This window comes from Cyprinodon tularosa, unplaced genomic scaffold (genome assembly GCF_016077235.1).
Source record: "Cyprinodon tularosa strain WSP-4 unplaced genomic scaffold, ASM1607723v1 ctg390, whole genome shotgun sequence".
NCBI classification, from domain to species: domain Eukaryota; kingdom Metazoa; phylum Chordata; class Actinopteri; order Cyprinodontiformes; family Cyprinodontidae; genus Cyprinodon; species Cyprinodon tularosa.
This window is the reverse complement of record NW_024039108.1, coordinates 921113-946116: the sequence shown is the minus strand read 5'-3', so window position 1 is coordinate 946116 and position 25004 is coordinate 921113. Positions and strand designations below refer to the sequence as shown.

Sequence of the window (25004 nt, the reverse complement as noted above, 5' to 3'; positions counted from 1 at the left end):
ACCAGATATAAAAATTAAACCATTATGAATGAACTTTATTTTGATAAATCAACATTGCTGTTTCCTGTCTCCTGCTGTTTAGCTGCTGGTGTGTGAAGCTTACTGGTGTTTACAGAGTGCTGTGAAGGGAAACGGGAGACTACAGTCCAATTTTGCCAAATTAGTGACCTTTTCACAATATTTAGGGACTTTTCAGACGCCCAGAGTAACTTTTTTTCTCTCCAAAAAAGTAGATAGAGACAAATCTAGTGATTTTCCCCATGTTTATTGTTACTCTCTCATGACAGCATCTCCAGCTAGTCTCTCCTGAAGGTTGTTTAACTCGTGAAAAGCTGTTGTCTTCTCTGTAAATCTTGCATTTAAATAATTATCCCATTACTTCACAACTTGAATCACTTATTAGCCTCATCTGATGTCTAAATTTAATTATTTTCATTAAATTAGATGTAGTGTTGATTCAGGCAATGGATAAAAAAATTAATTTCAACATTTTAATGATCTGATTTTTTTCTTTCTTTATTTTTTGTCTCTACAGTTTGCCATAATGTTTAGTTTCTCAGTTCTTCCTTGTGTTTAGTTTACTGTTTATTCTAGTTTAGGGTAGTGCTTGTCTTTTTGTCTTTGTTTGTGTTAATTAGTTTTCCTCCCTCAGACTCTGCCTCAGCTGCTCCTTGTTCTTCTCTAAAGCTGGGAAAACTGTACGATTTCATGCCATTTTCGGGCAGATTCTATAGTTGTGCGATAATATTTTCGAGTTTCGGCCTCCTCGTGCATCCTGTGCCATGCAGTATATAGGAGGTAATGATAGGTGATCAGCCTCTCACGACCGCCTCCATCAGGAATCGTGAGGTCGGGAGAAAATCTAAAATGTTTGATATTCATTTCAGCTGTCCTGAGGTGTTTGTGGACAAATCCTGCTGTTGAAGCAGAGCTATGAGACGATTTGCCCAAACCTCGAGCACTGCACATGTGCAAACAAGGGAGTTCTTCTTCTTCCAGATTGACGAGTCCATCCAGCTCCATCTCTCGGCGCTCAGTCCGACATGTTGTTTTTGAACGTGCAGTGTGAGGACAGTCCTTGAGCTGTGAACTTTTAAACCCTGCAGTTTCGTTGTACAGTTTGAGCTGTAGCTGCATGCAACGATTGACTATAAATCGCACAATGTATGCACAGTGTTCAGTCAGATGAGCTTACCCCGTCAGACCAGCATACCTATAGTCGATACCCATGCGCAAGATGTCAGGTTTGCATTTATCCCTTTAGTTTTGTACAAAAAATAGACTTTAAACTAGGGATGCACGATATAATCGGCCCCCTATCGGTATCGGCCTTAAAACTGAATATCGGACATCGGCCACCCCACCGATATTTAACCCGATATTTGATCAGCTTCTGAGTTTCTAAAGTCTAAAAAATAAAAAAAATACTACTACTTCTTCTTCCTCAAAAACTTATTTTTTACAGACCTAAAAACTTCTAAAGACGAGGGAAAAAATATTGATACATTAAAATATCACAATATCTTCATATGCTGATATATTGCCATTTAAAAACACCATATCAATCTCTTTTACTAATGAAATATTGCTATATGTCATCGTTATGCTACGAAATCCCCCGAAAATTCACAAAATTTTGCCATATTTTTATATGTTGATATATTGACGCGGTATCGATCTATTTTACTAACAAAATCTCACAAGAATTTGCAAAATATCACGAGAGTTTGTAACAGAACGATTCAATTTCACGAGATTTTTAAAGTTAAATAGATCGATACCGCGTTTTTAAAAATCAATTTGATATCAGCATATGAAAATATATTTGAGTATATTATTTTTCAAAGTGTCAGAAATGGATAACAAAACTGCTATTTTCAATGACTACTTATTTTTGTCCAGCTTTAACATCAGTATTGATATCGGTTATCGGCTACATGAGTTTTAAAATATCGGCATATCGGCCAAAATCCCAATATCGTGCATCCCTACTTTAAACTACCTCAACAGGTGTTTATCCCTTTAATTGTGTAGAAAAAAACTATTTACGGTCAGATCACCATACGTTTAAAAAAAACACCAAAAAGTAAGTAATTAAATAGTTATTTCGTACAAAACTAAAGGGATAAACTAAAGTGATAAATGGGTATTAACTAAACTTTCCTCTGTATTTAAGATCCATCTGTTCACCTCAAATTTTTGTTCACTGTCCTTCAAAATGCGTTTATTTCTCATATATCAATCCTTTTTTACGGCCTGAGCTCCATGTCTTGTTTTCCGAGTTTATGGTTGTTGCTGTTTGTTGTTTATTTTCATTCAGATCCCTCTATTTTCATCCACCTACCAAGACCCTGTCTGCGCTTTGTTCCAGCTCACATACCACAAAGTTTGACACTGAGTAGTCAAATTACCATGTAATAAAATAAAAACATCAAAAGATGCACATTTACAAAATTTTGCCTATACCGTTTATTTATTACAATGTAGAATGTGTTGAAACTGGTAAACCAACATGGAATAACTTGAACTACAGATATTTTTTTAACCATCTCTCAGGAAGTGGTTTTGTTGATGTGGTCTACCGCTGGATTGTTTTGGTCCACATTCACCACTGTGCTTCTCAGCTGTTAGCTGAGCTTTTCACTGTGTAAGCTCCAGTAACACCACAGAGCTGACAGACAGAGATAACAAGCTACAGAGGATTTAGGAGATCCAGAGGTCAGCAGCCTGCTAAATGTCATATTACAGCTACTCTGACATTTACAGTTAGATTGCCTGTGTTTGACCTTTTATCATTGCACCATGTAGAGAATCCTAGGCATGAGCTGACCTAAGAAGCACATCATGGGCATAAAAACAATCTTTACCGTAGCTTATACATGATCCTGAATCATTTAATCTAAATTTGATATATAATCAAAAAACATAAAGTTTACATTTGCTAAATAAAAAGGAAAATTCTTTCTTCACTCTGAGTCTGAACTTGATTCAGACAAAAAAAAAATTGTCTTTTCGGTCAAAATTAATCCTTTTTATATTATTCTTCAAGCGATTAAATGATTTATTTATATCTCAGCTTTTACCTTGAGTGGAGTTTATTTTATTTATACTGTTCCAAATCACAAAACTTGATGTTTTTGAAGCACTTACCTAAAAACTCGAACTAAAACATTTCAGCCGATGACTGCAAAAGTAACAATGCAACAGACTGGCGGGAACGGGACAGTCTGTATTTGTTTTTAAATATACATGTTACTAGGGCTGGGCGATAATTCAATAACGATATATATCGTGTGGCGCAATAGAAAAAAAGAGAGTCGATAAAAGTTCGATAAAAAAGAAACGCAGTTTTCCTTCCTTCTCATTTTAGCCTAGCATGTAGGTTTATGCTAATCCCTACTTCCTCCCAACCAATCACAATCGCAGACCCAGGCACGCCGTCACAAAACGCCGCACTCTCAAACCACAACACAGAGCACATGAAGATGTCGAAGCAAGGAGAGGTGGAGGAAATTGTTCCAAAGAAAGGTTTTTGTAGTTTGACAGTCTGGCAGTATTTCGGTCATGGCAAGTTGGACAAAAAACAATCTGTAAAATGTGTCTGATAACACAACCAACTTTTTTTTATCATCTCAGCCGCTCACACCCGCAGGAGTACGAGCTGTGTAATCCCCGACACGGCTCTCATCCGAGGAATCTTCGGGAATTTCGGGAGAATATATATATATTTTCAGTTCTCGGCAGTTTCCCACGTAGTTCTAACAATTGAGATAAAAATGCTGAGGGGCCAGCAACTTCAAAGTAATAACTCAGGTTAAAGCAGGAAACTAAGCTGAACCAGGTTCAGCTTAGAAGAATGGGGGCGGCGGCGGCGGTGGGGGGGCATTTGTTTGTTTATTTATTTTGGTCACTTTTCTGGTCACTTTAGTTTATTCTTTGTCAGTATTGAATAACATAACTCAGGTCTCTTAAGTTATTTTTCTTTAAAACAATTCTGTTATGGTTAAAAAAGTTGGTTAAATAAAGATTTAATTCAAAGTCTGTGTTTGTGTTTTTTATTAAAATTAAATCATTTAGCAATATTATAAAAAGTCCAGGCAGAGCTGCACATAAAATATGGTTTCAAATCTTTTCAATAATTATCGATATCGATCAATATGCATTTTTTTTTATCGATAAGCTTTTTTTCTATATCGCCCAGCCCTACATGTTACCTCTACATGTTTCATGGTACATTTATCTTTTTCATGAAAAATTCAAATTTTTAGTATTTCATTATATATATTGGTCCATATTCAGTAGTCTAGTTGTAAAAAAAGAAGGGGGATGGTGTTTTTTTTTTTTTTTTTGGAAGCATACATAGCCTAATTAATATAATCTATTAAACTAAGCCAATATGCATAGTATGGTTGTTACATGTCAGGTAAGCCGGTCATTGATCCTGACCAAGGCACCTTACAGTAGAACTGCAGTCAGTCACTGGACTGGCATGGCTATCACTGCCCCTACAGAGTTAGGGACTAATTTCCTACTGGGATCAGCTTCATAGTCATGGTAGGACACTTCAGTTCAATATATTATTTGTATGGGTTAAAACATTTTCTCTCTAATGAAACCTATAGAATCACGTTTTGTTGTCGACTTGAAACTTCTCCTGGAATAACATGTAGCATCATCTTAAAATGTGCTGATTATTTGTGTGATTCTAAGTGAAAGTTAGGTCAGAAAGTAAGAAACTATCATAAATGTGAAACATTCTTTTGCCAGCTTTATTATTATTATTTTTTTTACATTTTAGTTTAGATGGTTGAAAAAAATTATATTAACATATTCACACAACTCCTTTTTTGTATTAAACATCGGACACTGAACTTTGTTGCAAAAAGCATTTGCTCATCAATTCAAATGGTTGAGAGCAGGCGTCCTAATTAATTCCATGGCCACAAGTGTTTGACTGTACTTGTCTGAGTGTTTTGTGGCAAGGTTTGGTAGGGGATGGATCATGCTATGGGCTTCTTTTTCAGGAGTTGGGCTTGGCCACTTAGTTCCAATGACAGGAACGTTGAATCCTTTAGCATCCAGAGATATTGGACAATCCCATGCTTCCAACTTTGTGGGAACATTTCAAAAACAGAAAATTTTCCAATAAGTCTGTGCACCATCGCACAAAGCAAAGCCCATAAAGAAATGGAGGAAAGAGTTTTATGTGGATGAAGCTGACATTATGCATGTCTGGTACCGTCCTGGACCAGACCAATGATAGTTGTATCATATGCGAACTATTCCTGACATTTTGAATTGAGAAAGGGTTAGGGTTTTGGAATATCAAATCTGTGTTGTTCAGACTGTCATGAAAAGATCAGATACAGATCGCATATGAGTGAAAAAATGGTATTGGGGTCACTTCAGGCTGCTGTCTAAATATTGCCTAAGGGCTTCCGAAGGTGATGCTCACAGGAGTTAATGGAAACATCTGCATTCTAATTGATAAACAATCCAATTACATGAAGATTTGAAATCCATTCATTCAACTACTGCTCTTTAATTTAATTTTCACCAGGAAGTTTTATGTTTTCCTTAAGAATATATATTAAAATGCCTCCACTGCACGACCTAGATTAAATAGTTTAGGGATTACTAAATGTTCATTTCAATCAGCTAATGGTTTTATGCTGGTTTAAATGTGGCTGTTTGTGTCAGCACTTTGTTACAAGTTAAGGCTTTAAGACTTTGTATTTTCACTACATGTTAAAATTAAAGCTGTAACAAGGTAGTAAATGTGGCAGAGACTAAACCTCTACACAGATGTAACACTTGGAAATTGCTCATAAAACATTACAAGCCCATATAACCAGAAGCCTGTGATGTCATTATTTTTAATTTTAGCTTAAGACCACCGTTCTCTACTTGTCTTTTATTGTAAATATATGACAAACAGAAAACAGTTAATCTACAGTTTGAAGTGCATAAAATACATGGTTTAATTTAAATTGACTTTGGTCCTTCTAGATCAGTGATGCTTGGATGTGCAAGAAGCTGACATGCCTACAGTAGCACAGGGCTACCACATTGTGACTGATGGATATGTGAAGGAAGTGAAAGCAGTTTGAAAAACATGATCGGCCAGCTCAGACATCTAGCTGCTGTGGTATTAGTTAATCACAGTCGGTATTCTTTCATCTGAACCCAAAATGTCAAGTTCTGGTTGTCCTATATACCCATGAACTATTGTCTGTACCTGATGACCTTCACTCTCTTGGTTGAGTGATTGTAAGATGCTTTGGATTTTATACATTTTAGTAGTTCTTAATGATTTTCCACCTCTTTACCTAATTAATCAAACAAAACTGGATGTTTTGGATGAACAAAGCAGGATTTCATGTACTTCTCGACTTCTCAATCTGCTGGTCCAGAGTGGTCTGCTATTAGATTTCAAAGCACAGAGGGAGACTGCTTAGTATTAGAACATTGCAGTGTTACCAGGAGACTTCAAAGGGACTAAACCTGGAGGTGGCAGGTCAAGCTCCCCCTGGTGGCTAAAGGTTACAGTTTGCTTTAAGACAGGGGTGGAGGGCAAAGGCTCTCCGGTTACGAGGATGACAACTCTAAACATACAACCAGAGCTACTGTGGAGTTGTTCGGATCAAATGTTAGAATGGCCCAGTCAAATCTAACAGTGTACGTTGAAGACCCCTGAGCTACATCCAATCTGACTTAGCCTGAACTATTTTACAATGCAAACTCCAATCTGGGTAGTTTGCAATAGTGAATGCAGCAAAATGTGGTAAGATAATAGCTAGTTTAACTTCTCCCAGCCAGTAGGTGGCGCATTCACTCTCACCTCTCTTGTTCCAACACTTAATTCTACTATTTGCTTAGCTGTTACCAGTTCCTTCAGTACCTTGATGAAAAAAAGAACATTTGCTTCTTTTTTACTCTGCAGGTCTAGCGCTCCTAGCAAAGTGTAACTTTTTGACCTAGTGGTCAAAAAGTTACACTTTGTTGTTTGAATGTAGTGTTTGTTTCTATATTTGCCAACACTGTTTACTTCTCTCCTGTCTAGTATCAGTATCCTGATTGGAGCTCCTAAAGCCAACACCAGCCAGCTGAACATTACAGAAGGAGGAGCGGTGTACCAGTGCTCCTGGAGCCAGAATAACTGCAGCGCAGTCAGCTTTGACCATCAAGGTATGAGGATTTTATTCATGATTTATTTGCCCAATAACTAATAGATGTGTGTTTACTTGGGCAGTCAAAGGTAAATGTTGAACTATTTTAGCTGCTATCTCACTATTTCCTATCTTGCCACATATTTTGACATTTCCAAAGTTGTATGACCTGATTTCGCTGTTTAGTTTTAGGTGTAGGTGGACAGCAGAGTCTGGTAGCTCGCCAGACTCTGTAGCTCTGGAGGTAGCTCGCCTGGTTTGAGCCATGCATCTTTGGAGAGGTTGTTTGGTTTCTCCAATATGAAGATCAGAGCATTCCTCTCTGTCTCCGTACAAGATTCTGCTGTCCAACTACACCTCAAGGAGAAAGGACACGCGTTTGAGGACCAGAATGTTCACATTTTGGACAAAGAAGACAGGTGGTTTAAAAGGGGTGTGTAGGAAGGAAGAACCTTAAACAGATAGGGTGGACTCAGGTTTCAGCTCTCGAAAACCTACATCGCAGAAACTGAGCTGATTCCTTCCCGCTATCGTCACAATCCCCATTGCCATGCAGGAGACCAAAATATCTCACCTATTTAGCCAGGCCAACAACGACCCAAACAACTCCCTTTTCAGAGGCATGGACCAGTACCAGGTTCTGTAGGCCAACAACGAGCTATATTTTTTTATTATTAAGGGATGGACCTGTTTTTTGTCCGCCCATGTTTCATCTTTATCATCCTGGTAGATGGCAGCAGATTTTTTAATAAATAATGTCTCTCTAGATTTTTCCATTAATCTTTCTTTCAATTATTTGAAGTTTGCCAGAACCACATGCTGAAAAACAGCCTCACGCCATGATCATCCCACCTCCAAACTTTCCTGTTGGTATGGTGAATTTGGGGGGATGGCAGTGCCTTTTGATTTCCAAACATGATGCGTATTATGTGTTCAATTTTTGTCACATCTGACCAGACTGTATTCTCCCAGTATTTCACAGGCTTGTCTAAATTTTCTTACTTTAAACGAGATTCAACATGTTCTTTCTTCAGCAATGGAGTCTTCTATGGTGAACCTGCATACAGGCCATAGCTGTTGAGTGCATTACTTATTGTGATTTAAAATATTCATAAATTACCGCATGTTGTCCGACAGCAGTGTCTAAATTCACTTGCGACTTTTCTCCTGTTAATATGGTAAAGCCCTCTGGAGCGTTCCCAATGGAAAATTCTATTGGGACCAAGTAGCACGAAATTGGTGACTTAGAAACGACACTCTCAAGGAATGCTATGGACAGCGGAAACATGGAAGAGGAGGAGAGTTTGGTGTCGGAGCTCGTGGATGAGTCTCCTACGTCTCCTTTCAATGGAGCGCTCTCAAAGCTCAGAGTATTAAGTTAAAAGTTCTCTTTTCTGTTGTTCAATAAAAGTACGTTTTAAGATCCTTTGAGGCGAGAACATTATACTTTTACGCACCACTGTAAGACCCATTTACCAAATTAATTGTGTGAAGGACCGTTGGCTCTGATGGTTGTTAGGTTTATTCTTTTATACATCATGTGCATTGTTACTTTGTTAGCCAGATAGAGAGAGTAGATGGCCTTCCTTCACATTGTGGATGTCACTTTGTGTAAGGAGGTCATCTAAATAGGACAGCTTTCTTGTCTTTTAAAGATACACAGGATATGGGCACATCTTGGAGCTGGACTGATAGAGGAGAGCTATCTGTAATCCTTGGGCATGGATGGCGTGTCAGTTTCTGATACAGACAACTAAGCATCCACCTGGTGCAACACATAGACTCATGAGCTATAAGAAGGAGAAGATGACCTTGTTTGGGGCTCAATCTTTGCCGGACGCTCGCGGACGTGATTTTTTGAGCCCACAGCTGTGCAAACTCCAAGCATTTTCTCTGTCCTGTAACAACCTGATCTGGAATAAACTCTGTTACTTTTTTACTCCTGTTTTTATAGTCCGTTTTTATGTGGTTTCACCCAGTTTGAGTTAAGAGTAGTAAGTAACTTGCTCCCAGGAAAAGAACCGGTAGGGAAGTCCCGAGGCGCAACTGCTTTTTAGGGGACATAACTTCCTCATTTTAACATGGTGATTTTTTATTTATTTTTTGACAAAATGTTCATGTAATTTGTGTTTATCTGACTGTGTTCATTATCATTTCCCCACTTAATGAAAAAATTAAGATTTACTATTATCTAGAGACTATTAATAACAGGAGGTGAAATGCAGCTCCAGATGAGTCGAGCGTGTGGTGATGTCACAGGTACGCTTCTGTTCCAATTGACCCAGATTTATGCTGCGTGCTCCCGTTCTCACCAGGTCCAGACTTTCCTGTGTTCTTCTCAAGAACATACTTGGCAAGGACATGGCCAACAATTCTCCCCACTATACACCTGTAACGCTTACCACTACTCTGCAAAGACCATTGTTTCAACCATTGCATATATAATTATTATTTATTAGGCCTGGGCAGCGAAGGGCTGCGAAGGCCTATTTGTTATTATTTTTTTACAGTGTACTGTCTGGTGATGTGGCAATAAGAATAATTGTCTTGATGCCAAAAAGAGCCCAACTGATTTTGCTTTCACAAGTGGAGCACTACGGCAATCGACATAGTGTTCCGCTTGATCTATGCATATAGCTTTATTATAATTCATGCAGGAAGTATTAGAGATTTTATGGACACTGCAATTTAAGTAGAACAGGAAAGGAAAATAAAAAAGAGGAGAAAAGATGAAAGAAAGAGAAGATAAAAGGAAGATAACGATAAAACATCTTCAGTCTGCTTCAGCACCTGCAAAGGGATGTAAAAAGAACAGCACAACCAACGGATATAGTATAAGAGATATAATAAAGTAGCACCTTGATACTATCATTTATATACATATTTAAACCACAATGATTTCACATTTAGATATGATTTCCCTGCGACTTGAAAGCTTCAATGTATAACATGGATGCATAAAACCTTTCAGTATTTCAGTGTTAAATTCTGTTTAAAGTAACAGATTATAATTAAAAATGTCTCTGGACCTTTACTGGTTTTTGATTTTCTTTATTCGGACCCCAATGATTTTCAATTAGTTACCCCTGGCATAGAGCCTTCACCGGCAGACACCTAATAATTCCTAAATCCCAACCCAACTCCGGACATGGTAATAGAGGTTATCAACACATTTATGTTATTTTAGAATTTAGGTTTTTTCCTCCTTGCCCCCATGTGTTTAAACAGTTCAAAGTTACACTTAGGAAAATGCTGGGAGAATAATCGCTGAATCAGCAACACAGGAAGCGAGGGGGACCAGCGTTTAAGGATCAGATGATGTAATCTTTTCTAAGCATGCAGTTTACACAGAACAAGCGCAAACCCAGCGTACATAATTATCCGCCCAAAAACTGTTTACAAACACAGGCTTTCTGTACAACTCTAAAGGAGGTTTGGACATTAACAAGGTTTGAATTTCTATCTGCTCCCTTGGAGATTCCTGCTGCTTTTTTGAATTCAGGCTTCGTTATATGACCCAGGGAACTGCTATAGTTTCACAATCTCCTGAAACCCTCACTTTGGTCTGATGCAAGTCCTTTCTGCAGAATGTTTTTCTTGATGCAATGTTTTGGGGGAGATGGAATTTTAATCAAGTTGCTTAATTTCATATCTTTGTTCGGGACCATCCAACATGTATTCCCAGGGATTATTGTTCCTGCATTACTGCCAGGGCCTCATCTAAAAACAGATCCTGACAGTGGAGAGCAACCATTTGGGTTGCATGAACCACATGGTTTCTTCAAGAGGCTTTTTAAGCTGTTTGATGTCACAGAAACTAGAGTAAAGCTGCAGAACCCTGGAAAAGAGCCATAAAACATCCATGTAAAAAGTCAACAACACATGGGGAACACTGACAAAAAGCAATGACATGGTTACGAAACTAGAGAGCAGCCTACATCTCGCTAGCAATTAAAAGAGGAACAAAAAGTCTGAAAATTTTACATTTAATTACCTTTTTATGTGCATGTTAAACATTAAATAAAAAATGAGCCAAAACCGCCTAGTTAATATGAAAACACTGGTGGCGCAATCATTTGTACCTCAGAAATCTCTTTTAAATAAATGAAGCTAAATTGTCTCTGAATTTCTATTTTTCTTTTCAGTGTTTTTAGTCTCATCCCTGCTGCGCATAAGGCCATCGCAATACACAGATCCTCCAAAGACTCCTCCAAATCTGGACTATCCTTCGCTGCCCATGATTCAGTGTAGGTCAGAAAGAAGATGATTGAGGAAAAAAATAATGAATAAAAATTTAAATACTTTGCTTTCTAGGATCCCCAAATAAACTTTTAAGATGTTTTTAACTGCGAATGTAGGTTTGTTGAACTCAAATATCACCTCAGTTTATTAGGATGCTACTAAATTAAAAAGGAGGTTTTTAGAGGGTGTTTTCCCATCCCTCTCCATGGGAAGGTTCCTGATTCCCAGGTCTCTGCGTTGAAAGTACCGCTGGTTTAAACTGCGATATAAAGCCTAGGCGGAAGTTGAAATTAAGAAACTGATTACTTACCCTCATCCGCCTCCGGAAAATGGCCAATCAGCTTTTGACCACACCTCCATCAAAGCCCAATTAGCATTCAGAGTTCATCTTAAAAGGTCTCCAAGTGCACAACTCAGTCTGCTACCCAAGGGCAGGCAGTGGTTGCGATATGATGTCTGGCTTTGACTAAGATGACACCGATTCAACCCACCTCCATCCCCTTCTCCATCATCGTAGCTAAGCTTAATCAGAGTGTGATTCCTCCTGGACTCTTACTGCAGAGGTCTTCAACAGGGGGTCCGCGACCCCTAGGGGGGTCACTGCATGGGTGTTATGAAAGTTTTGGTTGATTAGACTTTTTTATATTCCCCCCTGCAATTTTTTCCACTAATGGAAATGTCTTTAAATACACATTAACATTAATTCAGCACGCTGTAGCTATGGTACTCTCAAATTGGGAATTTTGTTTTTTAAACTACGCAATAAATTGGTAAATAGTGACATTTAAAAGTATAATGTTCTCGCCTAAACTGATCTTAAAATGTTCTTTTATAGAACAACGGCAACAGAAAGAGAACTTTTAACTTAATAGCTCTGTTAGCCCTCTATTGAAAGCTGCTGCTGCCGCAGTGCATGCTGGGAAAGGGTCAATCTCAAGAACGGACAAGTCTGCTCTGATGCATGCTGGGTAGAGAGGGAGGGGTGAGAACAACATGCAGGGACTTTGTACGTTTTCTGTCTTCTGTTCTTGTGAATTGGACAGAGATGCGAAATGTGGAGTCAACAAGTCATCTCCATGTCATGAATTTGTTCTACCCAGCCACTGAAGCAGGTGAGTCCAATCTTTACCGTGAATCAACGTGTGCAGATTGGACTCACCTGGTTAATTGGCTGTGGGGATTAAATACATGACATGAAGATGAATTGTTGACTCCACATTTCCCATCTCTGGAATTGGAACAGTACTAGGGCCGAGGCTGATGACATTTCACAACTACACGAGAAGGCACAAGTACACATATTGAGAAACGGCCCCAGACAGGTTGGATAAGTGGGAAAATGATCTCTAAGCCTTGGGGAAGTTTTTTCTCAGAGTACATTGCATTATAAACTCTTAGAAATTCTGGGAGGGTTTAGACCAAAATCTAGTGGATTCTGCCATTTGATTGAAAATAGCTCATCACTGGGACCGTCAGCAGGGTATTGATTATAAAAAACATATGGCAGGATGAACATAGAAACACGATCAAGAGCTCTCTCAGGTCATTTCATTTCCTAGACTTAAATCCTTGAAGGTAGAACCAGCGCTGGAGGATTTAGAAAGTTTTTTTCAAGTGAAAAGCTGAAGGTCCTCCTCTCTATGATCTCCAAAATTGTTACTTCCCTTGGGAATGAGAAAGAGCAGTGCTGCCCCGATGGCTGTGATGTTGTCAGCAGGGCTGACAATAATTACACCGCTGGTGATTTACTGAAGAGTGGATTCTTTCCTCTGATTAATACAACTTGAAATTAAATAAATCCAAATATGAACTGAATCTTGAACAGATTTTACAGAGTAAAATGATTTTACTGCAGGAAAAGTTGAACTTAGAGTTTAGGGTTACGTTATAACAGGCTCATAAGTGGCATATTTGGTAGCATCGCTGCCTTGAAGGTTATGGATTTGATTCCCGGCCTGGAGTCTTTCTGCATGGAGTTTGTATGTTCTCCCTGGGCATGCGTGGGTTCTCTCTGGTTACTCTGGATTCCTCCCACAGTCCAAAAACATGACTGTTAGGTTAATTGGCTTCTCTAAATTCTCCTTAGGTGTGATTGTGTGCGTGAATGGTTGTTTGTCCTGTTTCTCTCTGTGTTGCCCTGTGATGGACTGGCGACCTGTCCAGGGTGGACTCCGCCTCTCGCCCGGAGACAGCTGGAGATAGGAACCAGCACCCCTTGTGACCCTGCTTGGGATAAGCGTGACAGAAAATGGATGGATGGCTAAATTGTAACCAGCACACCTGACCAACTTTATTTCTCCATGTTTCTGCAGGTGACCGATATTTCTACATAAATGATGTGAACACTCAAGTTGAGTTCAAGTCCCATCAGTGGTTTGGAGCTGTTGTGCGTTCCCATGGTAGCAGCATCCTGGTAAGACTAGTTATCTAGCAGTTGTTACTGTTGGATTGGAAACATATAATTAAAGTTAATTTGAGTTTTTCTTTATTGAATATATTCCAGAGAAGAGATTTTTCCTTTTGTGGTTACTTTATGTTTTTTATATTGCGTAAATTCTCTAAACTCGACACTAAAGAAGTTTTTATCTAACATATTATTACATTGCGTTTTTTTTTTTAATCCCAAAAAGCACTATGTCATAAAATCTTGTTTGAACCAACTCATTCAGTGTTGAATGCTTTTTTATGACTTTTTTTATTTTCTCTGACCTCCTGCTCGTCTAAACTTTAAGTTTGTCAGAATGTGGCGACGCCCTTTTATCCTCCAGCTTTTTGAAAATGACGCAAATAGATATTATAGACAATTCATTTTTTTCTCTAGCGCCAATTCACAACACATGTCATCTCAAGGCACTTTACAGTTCACCAGATCAGATTACTACCTGCTTTATCATGTTCTTTTTTTAATTATATTTGAATTGTTTATTTGGCAATAAAATTGTCTTGCCTGTCAAAAAAATATTTGGAAACTTGTCCAAGAGAGATATTTCTCAGTTGGGTCATCTTTTCACAATTCATGGATGAAATTGAAAAACCACAACGATTTTTATTTCACAAATTTTTGCCTGTTGCTAAAATCAAACAAATGTTCTTTCATTTAGGCTAATTTTCTCTTTGAATAGCCAATTACATTTGTTACATAATACTATCAACCTAAAATCAAGTGCTTATCTGATCATTCAAATAACCTTTTAAAAGTAATTATTCATTTATTAAAGCCTGATCGGCATTGGAGTCACATTTTGACAAATTTCTTTTAGCAATCATCTTTTATATATTTATGCTCAAATAAAATTAAATTCATTTCAGTTTACTTCTATAGCACCAATTCACAACACATGTCATCTCAAGGCTCTTTCCAGTTCACCAGATCATACAGTCACATTGATTCAAAGTTTTCTATCTAAGGAAAACCAGTTGATTGCATCGACTCATTGACTCAAAGGCAATCCCTCACACTAAGCATGCTTGTAGTGACAGTGGAGAGGAAAAACTCCCTTTTAACAGGAAGAAACCTCCAGCAGAACCAGGCTTAGTGTGAGCGGCCATCTGCCGAGGTTGACTGGGGTTCAAGGAGACAGAAGCAGATACAAAAAGAATCAGAGATACAAAAGGAAACTTTAAACAAGCTCCGCAGGCGGCCTCGTCCAGGAAACACACAGCCACAGAAACACGATCTCCAACATCTATAAACAAAAGTGGTGATGGCATCAGTGCAGCTGATATTTCTCTCCTGGATGGAGTCACAGCCAAACAGGAACAGAAGAGGCGAAGCTACAGTACTATGAGAAAAAGCAGAAAGCGTAATGTTAGAGATTGAATTAAGAACTTGTATTTTAATCATGTAAAGCACTTTGCATTGTCTTTGTACCGAATTGTGCTATACAAATAAATTTGTCTTGCCTTGCCTAAGAAATTCTGCAGAATGAGCGAACAGAGATAGAGTGAATCAGAGTGATAAAAAAAGGAGTCCCTATGTCATCCAGCATTCTAAGCCTATAGTGGCATAACTATAGAGATAGCTCAGGATAACCTGAGCCACTCTAACTATAAGCTTTATCAAAAAGGAAAGTTTTAAGCCTACCCTTAAAAGTAGACAGTGTTTCTGTCTCATTTATATCTCACGCATGGATTGCAAATCACATTGGAATGTTCACATTTACAAGTAGAAAACAGCCTTTTTAATGTTTTGAATTTGAGGCACTTTTGGCTTTCCATACATGCTGCAGTTGCAATTATTCTAATTTATAGACTTTTACCTCCGTGGCATTTTTTGATCTTAGCTCAAAACCTATTTACAGGGGTTTAGGCTCTAGAGCAGGATCTTTTGTTTAAATGATCTGCTGCAGTGGTTTCCCCCATCAGTCCTGACTAAATTAGAAAGAGCACAGCCTCCTAAGATCTCCTATTGGAGTGTTTCTAATTATAACTTCATCAAGCAAAGATAAAAAATGGAGCCCTGACAAATGCTGCTGATTTTGTTAGCATCATGGGAGCACTAACATAAACTGATGACAGTCTTCCAATGGAGCAGCCTGAAATGACGCTGTATCCATAATGGAAAGGAAGATTCACGCTCTATATTTTCTTATTTCTACCTGTAGAGCAGCAAGCATTCTGTACTTTACTGGAGCAGCTTAATAACTCAAAGAAGCTAAACTATTTTTTGTGAATATTGTATCTTTGGGGCGTACTTTCCCAACTACTGTAAGAGAAAATTCCCATGAAATGATATTAGGAAATGATTTTATTTAACCTAAAACTCAAGACTTTGGAAGGCCTTTCTTCACGAGCATGTCGTGATTCTGCAAGAATCTAGTCCCTCCCACTTCTCACTTCCTTTTGGGCTCCGACTCTGAAACCAACCTACCGAGTATTACCCTGTTAGAGTTCTTTAAAGGTCCTTCTGATTGTATCCTTCCCAAAGCCACATCCTTTCCAACAACTCAGTCAGGTATTCTAGCATCCAGGGACTTCCTGCTTTCACCTGTCACTTTGTTTAACAACAATTTTCTGCCCTTTCAATGGTTGTTAATCTAGGTCATTCATTTTTAATGACAAGCCTAGTCCCAATTCATTTTTTAAAAATGGTTTAGCTACGGAAAAATCTGCTAAGACCTCAAGCAGTGGCGGCCGGCCCATAGGGGGCGCTGGGGCACCGCCCTCCCTGATAAGAAGAGAGAAACGTAAAATATATTTTTAGAAATTAAATCATAAATGTCACTTTTACTCTCTAGACTGTGTACCTATAAGCAAAACAAATTATATAAACTACATTTCCCTATCTACTGTCATTAATTTGTGGATTTCCACAGACAGACTCCTACCGTCTCTGTTCTGGGGGCTGTGATCAGACTGACCCACATTTGCAGAGAATCTGTCAATCATGTACTATTGCTAGGTGAATTTAATGGCCAATCAGCGTCTCGGAACTTTATGGTCTTGGGGCGCTGAAAATACTGCGCTTTTACTGGCTTCTGAACCGAAGCGCAGGTGCAGACAATGAGAGGGACGATGGCGAACGTAACAAGGAAGATGCAGCTTCCACCAAATTCGGTGAGATCCTTATTTATCTACCCGTTTGCCGGAAGAACATCCCTGTTGTAGGATATGAACATTTCATGTCATGGTTATTGTGACTGTGACGAATCCACCTCGTCGCTTAAAACAACCTCTCTAACTTTGCGCGCCACACACACGTTCCTGTTATACTGTGTTTGTGAGGACCAATACACTCGCGCTGAGATCAGTAGCTCTATTAACTTAAAACACACAAGCTGTTCCTGGTTACCTGCTGGCATATTGAGGGTGCACACTTAATATTTCAGTGGGGTTAGCCGTGTGTGTGTGTGTGTGTGTGTGTGTGTGTGTGTGTGTGTGTGTGTGTGTGTGTGTGTGTGTGTGTGTGTGTGTGTGTGTGTGGGTGGGTATGTTGGGGGTGTGGGTGTGTACGTGTTTATGCGGGGACTTGTCATCTTCAGTCTGGCTGCGTCTTTGCTGGGTTCAAACCCAGTTTGGTGTAATTGAATAAGTCAACGAATCTGTGTAAAAGAATTAAGTTGTAAAAATTATTTGTTTTTGTAAATTAATTGTTTGTGGAGGTAATATATGGACAAAACTGATTAATGAGAAGAAATCAGAAATAAGAGAGCCTGAGGTGAGGGGCTTAAACTATTTAATGAGGGCTGTGGGAAGAAAAGCGGCAATTTTTGTTGTCTGTTTCTTTGTTACATTGCTGGTAACTGGAGGGAGGCTGAGGCCCAGAGTATCTGGTATATGTTTAGTTTCTTTTGCACCCTGTTTTGATTTTTTGAGCTCAATAAATCAGCAACACCGGTAACCCGACTGAGCCTGGATTCTTGGAGGCCAAAGAACCCCGTCACAGTGACCCAAATCATCACTGTTATTATATAGTAAATTAAATCATTACTGTTAAATTGTATGTATTGTCCAATTGTTTAATCGAATTCTTATTCCGGATTAGTTGGAGACATACACTAGGCTATATCAGCCCCACCAAAAATATTTTTCACCAGCCGCCACTGACCTCAAGGTATGCTTAAAAAACCCGCCCGAATATGTGCTTTACACCATTGAATAACTTACCCTTAAAGGAGAAGTCCGATCAGCAAGGAATAATCAATAGATCATTATTTATACCTAAAACTAATAAGTTCGCTGTGATTTAATGAATTTAGCGTTAATCAGTAAGAAAATAAAAACAATAATTTTCATCGCAATCACTGTGTCCAGGAGCGGCCATTTTTGCCCAGATATAGTAACCCCTCCCCCCTGACATCATCCGGCAGTGACGTCACGGTGCGGTAAGCCTAGCGCCATTCTCCCCGCTTTACAAGCTAAATCCATGGGAACTACTAGACACATCTGCAATCAACAACAATTATTGAAGATTTCCAGAGGACTTCACCATTGAAATTCACCAGAGCTATAGTGAAACTGACAATGCCCACGTGCATGGCAGCTGGATGATATAATACAAGTTATTTCACCTAAGAATGTTGCAGATTTTTTTACACATTTGTATTATATTGAACTGAACTTCCATTATTCACCACTGTTCGTCGCCAAGTACCCGTTACCTCTGATCATGGAGCAGCCGCCTTGCTTGGACTTTCAATGAATCCTGGGATATCCAAGGCTACGTAGGATACAACAGACCCCTCCTTCAAAACGGGCGAAAAGAAGGACGCGTTTCTAGGAGTCTTGGAATCCGACCCAACCTCGGCGTGGTGCTATGACTTAATCGTCCTACGAATCTTGCCTTCGGAGGACGCTGCCCATGAATTCGAATTCTGCTGTTGTACCAATGAATGAGTTTAAGTGTTAAGATGTTTTTCTCACCAAAAAATCAACACTTAGTGTTCCCCAGTGTATTGTAAGCTTATGTTTTGTATTCTAATATTTGTATAAGTTATAGTTTTCATGGTGACTGATGTAACTGTGTTGACTATGATGAGGTTCTTCAAATAAAATAAAACGTTAAATTCAACCGTCGACACTGGCTGAGTAATTAAGTTCTGGGGAGCTGCTACATTTTTTTTTTTTTTTACCTGAAGTGTAACCTATTTTTATCTGCCTGTTAGCAATGTCCAGCTTTATTTTTTTACTTTCCCATATTGGGTTTCATTAAAGGAAAAACCTCATCGTCTTCCTCCCCTCTTGTCATCTCCAGGCTTGTGCACCCAGGTATTACTGGAGGACAGAACATGAAACACCTTTTTCTGACATTACAGGAACCTGCTACCTCTCTGTTGATGGTCTCAGAACCTTTGTGGAGTACGCCCCATGCAGAACGGGTGAGCTGCTGCATGGATGTCACTGCTATTTACAGACACTCCCAGGTTTACCTGCTTTATTGCAAAACTAACATTGGGTGCTGCGTTTATGTGTTCCTCACTGCAGAAAGACATGGCCCTGCTGGACAGGGCTATTGTCAGGGTGGATTCAGCGCTGATTTTACTAAGGTAAGGAAATTCTATGCTAGACTATTCACCTTACATCACAAGGTCTCTGCTGTGTTTTTAAGGTAAAGCCTTCAAGATGTAGATTGGCTTGGAAAGGTATTACATAGCTTTATTGGGATCTGTTATGAGCACAACTAGTTAGAGGTGCAAGAAATAAATTGCTATATTTCTAGAGGTGCTATTGACATGACATTTTCACCAGATGTCGGCAATAATCCATGCAATCCACACATACAAAGAAATCAAACCATAGATGTCCAGAAATTAAGTTATGTGTAATAAAGTGAAATGGCACAGAGTAAAGAAAGGGAGGTGAAGAAAGGGAGGTGCAAAAAGGAATGGAAAGCCAAGACGACAGATAAAATCTCTCAGCAATTAGAAAGCAATCATACCCCTTTTCAGTGCAAATGAATATCAGGTGGTTCAATCCCAATTGATTCTATAAAAAAGTGTCTCTGGTAACACACAAGAAATATCTCATGATGACTAAAAGTAAAGAGCTTTCTCTAGACCTTTGCTACCTTAAAGTCGCAGGGAAGCGGCAGTTCTAACCGTTGCACTTCAGGTTTCCGATTACGCAAGTTTTCTTTTTGCAAAGGCATTTTTATATTTACATTTCTTTAAACGTATTACTGTCATGTTTTGACCCAGTCAAAAGAGGAACAATGTTTGCAATTTGTGGTACAGTGGGAGAGAAGTGAAAATAAGTCTGAGTCCTGTGTTCTGTCAGATCAGCATACCTACAGTCTATACGCATGCGCAAGACGTCAGATTTGCATTTATTCCTTTAGTTTTGTATGAAACATAGACTTTAAACTACCTCAACAGGCATGTATCCCTTTAGTCATGTACAAAAAAAACTATTTAAGGTGATATCGGCATAGGGTTAAAAAAACACCAAAAAGTAATTAATTAAATAGTTTTTTTGTACATGACTAAATGGATACATGCCTATTGAGGTAGTTGAAAGTCTATTTTTCATACAAAACTAAAGTGATAAACTAAAGGATAAACAGGTTTTGACTATGGGTATGCTGGTCTGACCGGGTATGCTGATCTGACAGAACACTGGCACAAATCACAATGTCTCTGCCGATTGAAAACCCAAAACTTCAAACTTTTCCTTGGAGTTCCTTTATTCTTTTTTATTCCAGAATGTTCTTTAGCAAGCATCCAGAAAAAGGCCATAAATAAAAATTGCAAGTATAATAATTATTTTTTTATTTTTTTATTTTTGGAAGCAGAGTAAAAGGGGTTGACTACTAAAGGGCTGGTAATATGTCTACCTGTAGACATATTATATGTCGCAATTAGCTTGTCACAGGTATGAACTTTGAAGCATGGTCTGCGCTATGTTATTCCACGCCACAACGCAACAGGGACAATCAGGAACTGGCTGTAGGTCTAGATACGGCCGAGGCGGTGAGGAAGTGGGGGCAAGTTAGTGCAACAACGGAGGGTCATGAGGGCCAAAAACAGCGGGAATCCAGGTGGAAAAAGGGCCCCCAGCGTTCTCACGCACCTCGCTCTTCTAGCAGGTCTATTATTTTCCACAATGGCGGTCATACAAACAAAACAAGCCGGTAAGGAACCAAACAGGAAATATGCATAGTGTAGAGCGGATGTAGATTTGACCAATCAGAGGCCTCCTGTCTGCGCCACTTTCTGCGGTCAGCAGAGCTCTGTAGAAGAGGCAGACAACACTATGGGCCGGATTTATCATGATCCAATTTTGCGTGCAGTAATTTGCGCTCGCAAACTGGAATTTTGCGCGAGGGGCTGAACCATGGTTTGCGGGTGATTTAAAAAGAGCGATTGCGTAACTGGTGACAGGTGCAAAACTGTTGGAGACGCCCTATTTAAATGACGGTTTTGCGCGTTTTGTGGTTTGCGGCATGGCGAGTTTGGACAGCAGAAGGCGCAAAAGGAAATTCGACCCCATGGAAATGGAGGTGTTGGTGGATGAAGCCAACAAACATTTGCACACAGAGGAACGCTATATGTGAACAAATCTGTAATAAAATAAACGCTGTTGGTGAAACCTTGCGAACAGTGGATAAAGTAAAAAGAAGATACCAGGATTTTAGAAGGCGAACCAAAGAAAAACTGGCATATAACAAAACATCTGCGAACAAAACAGGAGGGGGCACAGTAGATGAGATGCCTCTGACCAGCATTGAGGAACAAGTACAGCTGACGCTCTGTGAGGAGCAAATCACTGGAATTGCAGCTCCAAAATGGCAATGCTGGATAAACGATATGTTTTGATCGTTTCCTCGTTCATTCCAAAAATATTAACACGGAGTGAAAAAATGCGTTCTCTGCGTCTCCTTGCTTCATTTCCATGTCTCCTTCTTGCGACAATAACCGCTGCCATGTGTGCGCAATTACGCATACAGACCATTTGCACCTTCTTTAGAAACGTGTTAAATATAGAGTCAGATACCGTTAGCAAAATTGCTTTCAGGTTTAATAAATCACTTTGCGAGTGCTAAATTAATATATTTACATGTTCTCCTCCCACAAGACGCACTTTTGTGTGTAAACGCCCCATATTGCATATTCATTGCAGAAAAAGTACTAAATGGATAAGAGGCGCTATTTAGCACGTTTTAAAGACCAAATCCTTTTAGCACGCTGTTGATAGATCAGTTTGTACATTTTTTAGCGTGCGCAGTGAAATAGCTCACGTTTTTATACACGCAAACCCTTTGATAGATCCGGCCCTATATGTTGCTCCATCACATAAAATCCCCCAAAAAAGTTTGTAACATTAAGATGACCTTGAAAAACGCTTTCAGAATCTTTTACAAGGCAGTGGAGAAAGTTTGTAGAAACACATTGGAGGAAACTAGAGATGCAAGGATTCCTCTGCTCTGCTACTGTTGTTTGTTACAGGATGGACGGGTTGTTCTTGGAGGACCTGGTAGCTTTTACTGGCAAGGTAAGCTGAGTGGAGTGAGAAGCAGCTTGGAAGCGCTTTGTTTCCCCTTTAGAGAGGAAAATCAATCAGTACCTAAACCTAAAAAAAGGCAAATGTCCTTTAACCTCCCACAGGTCAGCTGATCTCAGCTACCACAGAGGAGATTGTTAAGGCGTATTATCCCTCCTACTTCCTGCTGTCGGTCGCCGGGCAGATTCAGACCCAGCAGGTCCAGGGGAGCTATGATGACAGTTATCTGGGTAAATATTTGAGTCAAACTAGACATCAACAAAAGGTTTGGGTGATTATCTGCATTTAGTCAGGCATGAGGAAATCTTCAAATGTCCTTCTGACCTTTAGCTCTAAATCCAACATTTTACTGTGCTTTAAGTACATTCCTGACCCCGAGAGGATGCAGTCTTTCCTCTAAGAATGCACCGCCCTGACAAATACTCAACTTTGTGAACACAAAATCTGCCTCAAAATGAATTTCACAATTTCACACGCAGCGGGACCTTTCCTCTAGTTCTCCAATCAGTATAACTTCTGACATCCCTGGTGATCATTTATGTCACAATCTAGTGGGCAGGCTTCCACTCAGATGTCCTCCACCCTGATGAGTAACACTGCTGGATAAACTCTCCTAATGAACAATGTTGATGGTTTGAGGTCAGAAGTTCAAAATCCCATCACTGGAAAAATCCAAATCTAGATCAGTGATTTTTTCTTAAAATAAGTGCATTTGTTCTTGGATTGAGGAAGTAAAAATTGACATTTTGCCAATGGAACAAGAAAATTTACATTTAAAATAAGCATATACAATTGCACTGCCTTATTTTAAGTGCATATTATGTAATTATCTTATTTTAAGAGTAAAAATACTAATTCGTTTGGCAAACTATCTCATTTTCCTACTCAAAATAAGGGTAAATACACTTAATATAAGAAATGTTTAATTATTTCTAGATCATTTTCCCAGTGCAACTTATGTTCCATCGTTGTAGCAAGCTTAGAATGTTTAATGAATGGAAAGTGATCCAGTACTGCCGGCTGTAATTATGGTCCTTTCTTAAACAAGGATGCAAAAAAAAAAAGCTTAAATGGATGCAAAGTTTTGCCTAAAGCCACTGTCTCATTAATGCGTCTCCAACTCCTTCTTTTGTCTTCTGTCTGCCTCTGCTCTCTACCTCTCCTGCAGGTTACTCTGTGACCAGTGGCGAGTTCAGTGGTGACGAAGAGGAAGGTGAGGGTCATATTTACAGTACAGAGAGCCAGAGCGCTTGACTGAGCACAGATGACAACACACATGTTTATATTGCTATGGTAAAGGATTATTAAGTCTTTCATGAAGCAGGAGCATGAATGATTGCCTTTCTGTTTGCAGATTTCATCACAGGAGTTCCTAAAGGACTAATGCTGCATGGTTTAGTAAGGAAGTTCCTCATGTTTTTGATGTAACAGTTAAAGGTATTGGAAAGGATTTTCCTAAATTTTTGAAAAGACCTGCCCTCTCCACTTAGAAAAAAAATAAAAAATGCACATGCACAACCCTGTACCCGCTCGCGAGAGGCAATGTCTATTAAAGGAGAAGTCCGGTCATATTCAGAATTCAAACTTCTGAAAGTACTTAAATATCAAATTATTCCATACTGTTCAATAAATGATCAGTGTTTTTAATTAAGAGTAATTTGCATTTAAATGTGCTTTACTGGAGGCATCCATGTTTGTCAAAGAACACTACTGCCACCTACTGGTTTGTGACGTCACGGTGCGGTATCGGCTGTTGATCAAGTCCCAGTGCTGTATCTGGTGTTTTTTTCACAACGCGCTATTATCCAAGTTATCTTGAAAACATTCTTCTTCCAAATGTTGGCTACATATTATGTATTTTTTCTCTGGCCAGAAGTTCGATGGTAAATCCTCTTTTTAAGCTAGCAATCCAACGATGAACCTGTCCGTGGAGGATCAGGAATCAGAAAGGTGAAACAACTCTTTTTTTTCCACTTTTACTCGATGTATTCCAGCATCCAGCTGCCATGCACGTGGGCATTGTCAGTTTCGCTATAGCTCTGGTGAATTTCAATGGTGAAGTCCTCTGGAAATCTTCAATAATTGTTGTTGATTGCAGATGTGTGTAGTAGTTCCCATTGATTTTGCTTGAAAAGCGGGAGAATGGCGCTAGGCTTACCGCACCGTGACCTCACTGCTGGAAGATGTCAGGAGTGAGGTGTTACTACACTGAAAGAAACGATCTACAAAATAATAAAAATGTCTAAAATTAAGTTTATTAACCCTTAATGAGATAGTTTGACGATGGAATGGGTATTTTTACACTTAAAATAAGATAATTAGATAATATACACTTGAAATAAGTAAATCGATTTTTGTTTTCTTATTTTAAATGTAAATTATCTTGTTCCATTGGCAAAATGTCTCTCTTACCTTCTCAATCCAAAAACAAATGCACTTATTTTAAGAGGAAATTACTTATCTAGATTTCGATTTTTTCCAGTGTATATTTGGGCAAAACTGCGATGGACTGCCGACCTGTCCAGGGTGTACCCCGCCTCTCGCCCCTAGACAGCTGGAGATAGTCACCAGCACCCCTCGCAACCCTGCTTGGGATTAGGCGTGCCAGAAAATGGATGGATGGATGGATGGATATTTGGGCAAAAATGGCCGCTC

At 39.1% G+C, this 25004-nt stretch overlaps 1 protein-coding gene across 1 annotated transcript in view; it reads left to right on the top strand.

Annotated features, from left to right (window-relative positions):
* The window catches only part of LOC119791452 (integrin alpha-5-like), a 112272-nt gene that overhangs the window by 15806 nt on the left and 71462 nt on the right, over window positions 1–25004 (top strand). The window contains exons 2-9 of the mRNA XM_038297559.1: window positions 7064–7188; window positions 13724–13824; window positions 19105–19228; window positions 19335–19396; window positions 22295–22340; window positions 22454–22579; window positions 23518–23562; window positions 23704–23747. Of these exons, the coding sequence (XP_038153487.1) occupies window positions 7064–7188; window positions 13724–13824; window positions 19105–19228; window positions 19335–19396; window positions 22295–22340; window positions 22454–22579; window positions 23518–23562; window positions 23704–23747 (673 nt within the window). The remainder of the gene's footprint in view (window positions 1–7063; window positions 7189–13723; window positions 13825–19104; window positions 19229–19334; window positions 19397–22294; window positions 22341–22453; window positions 22580–23517; window positions 23563–23703; window positions 23748–25004) is intronic.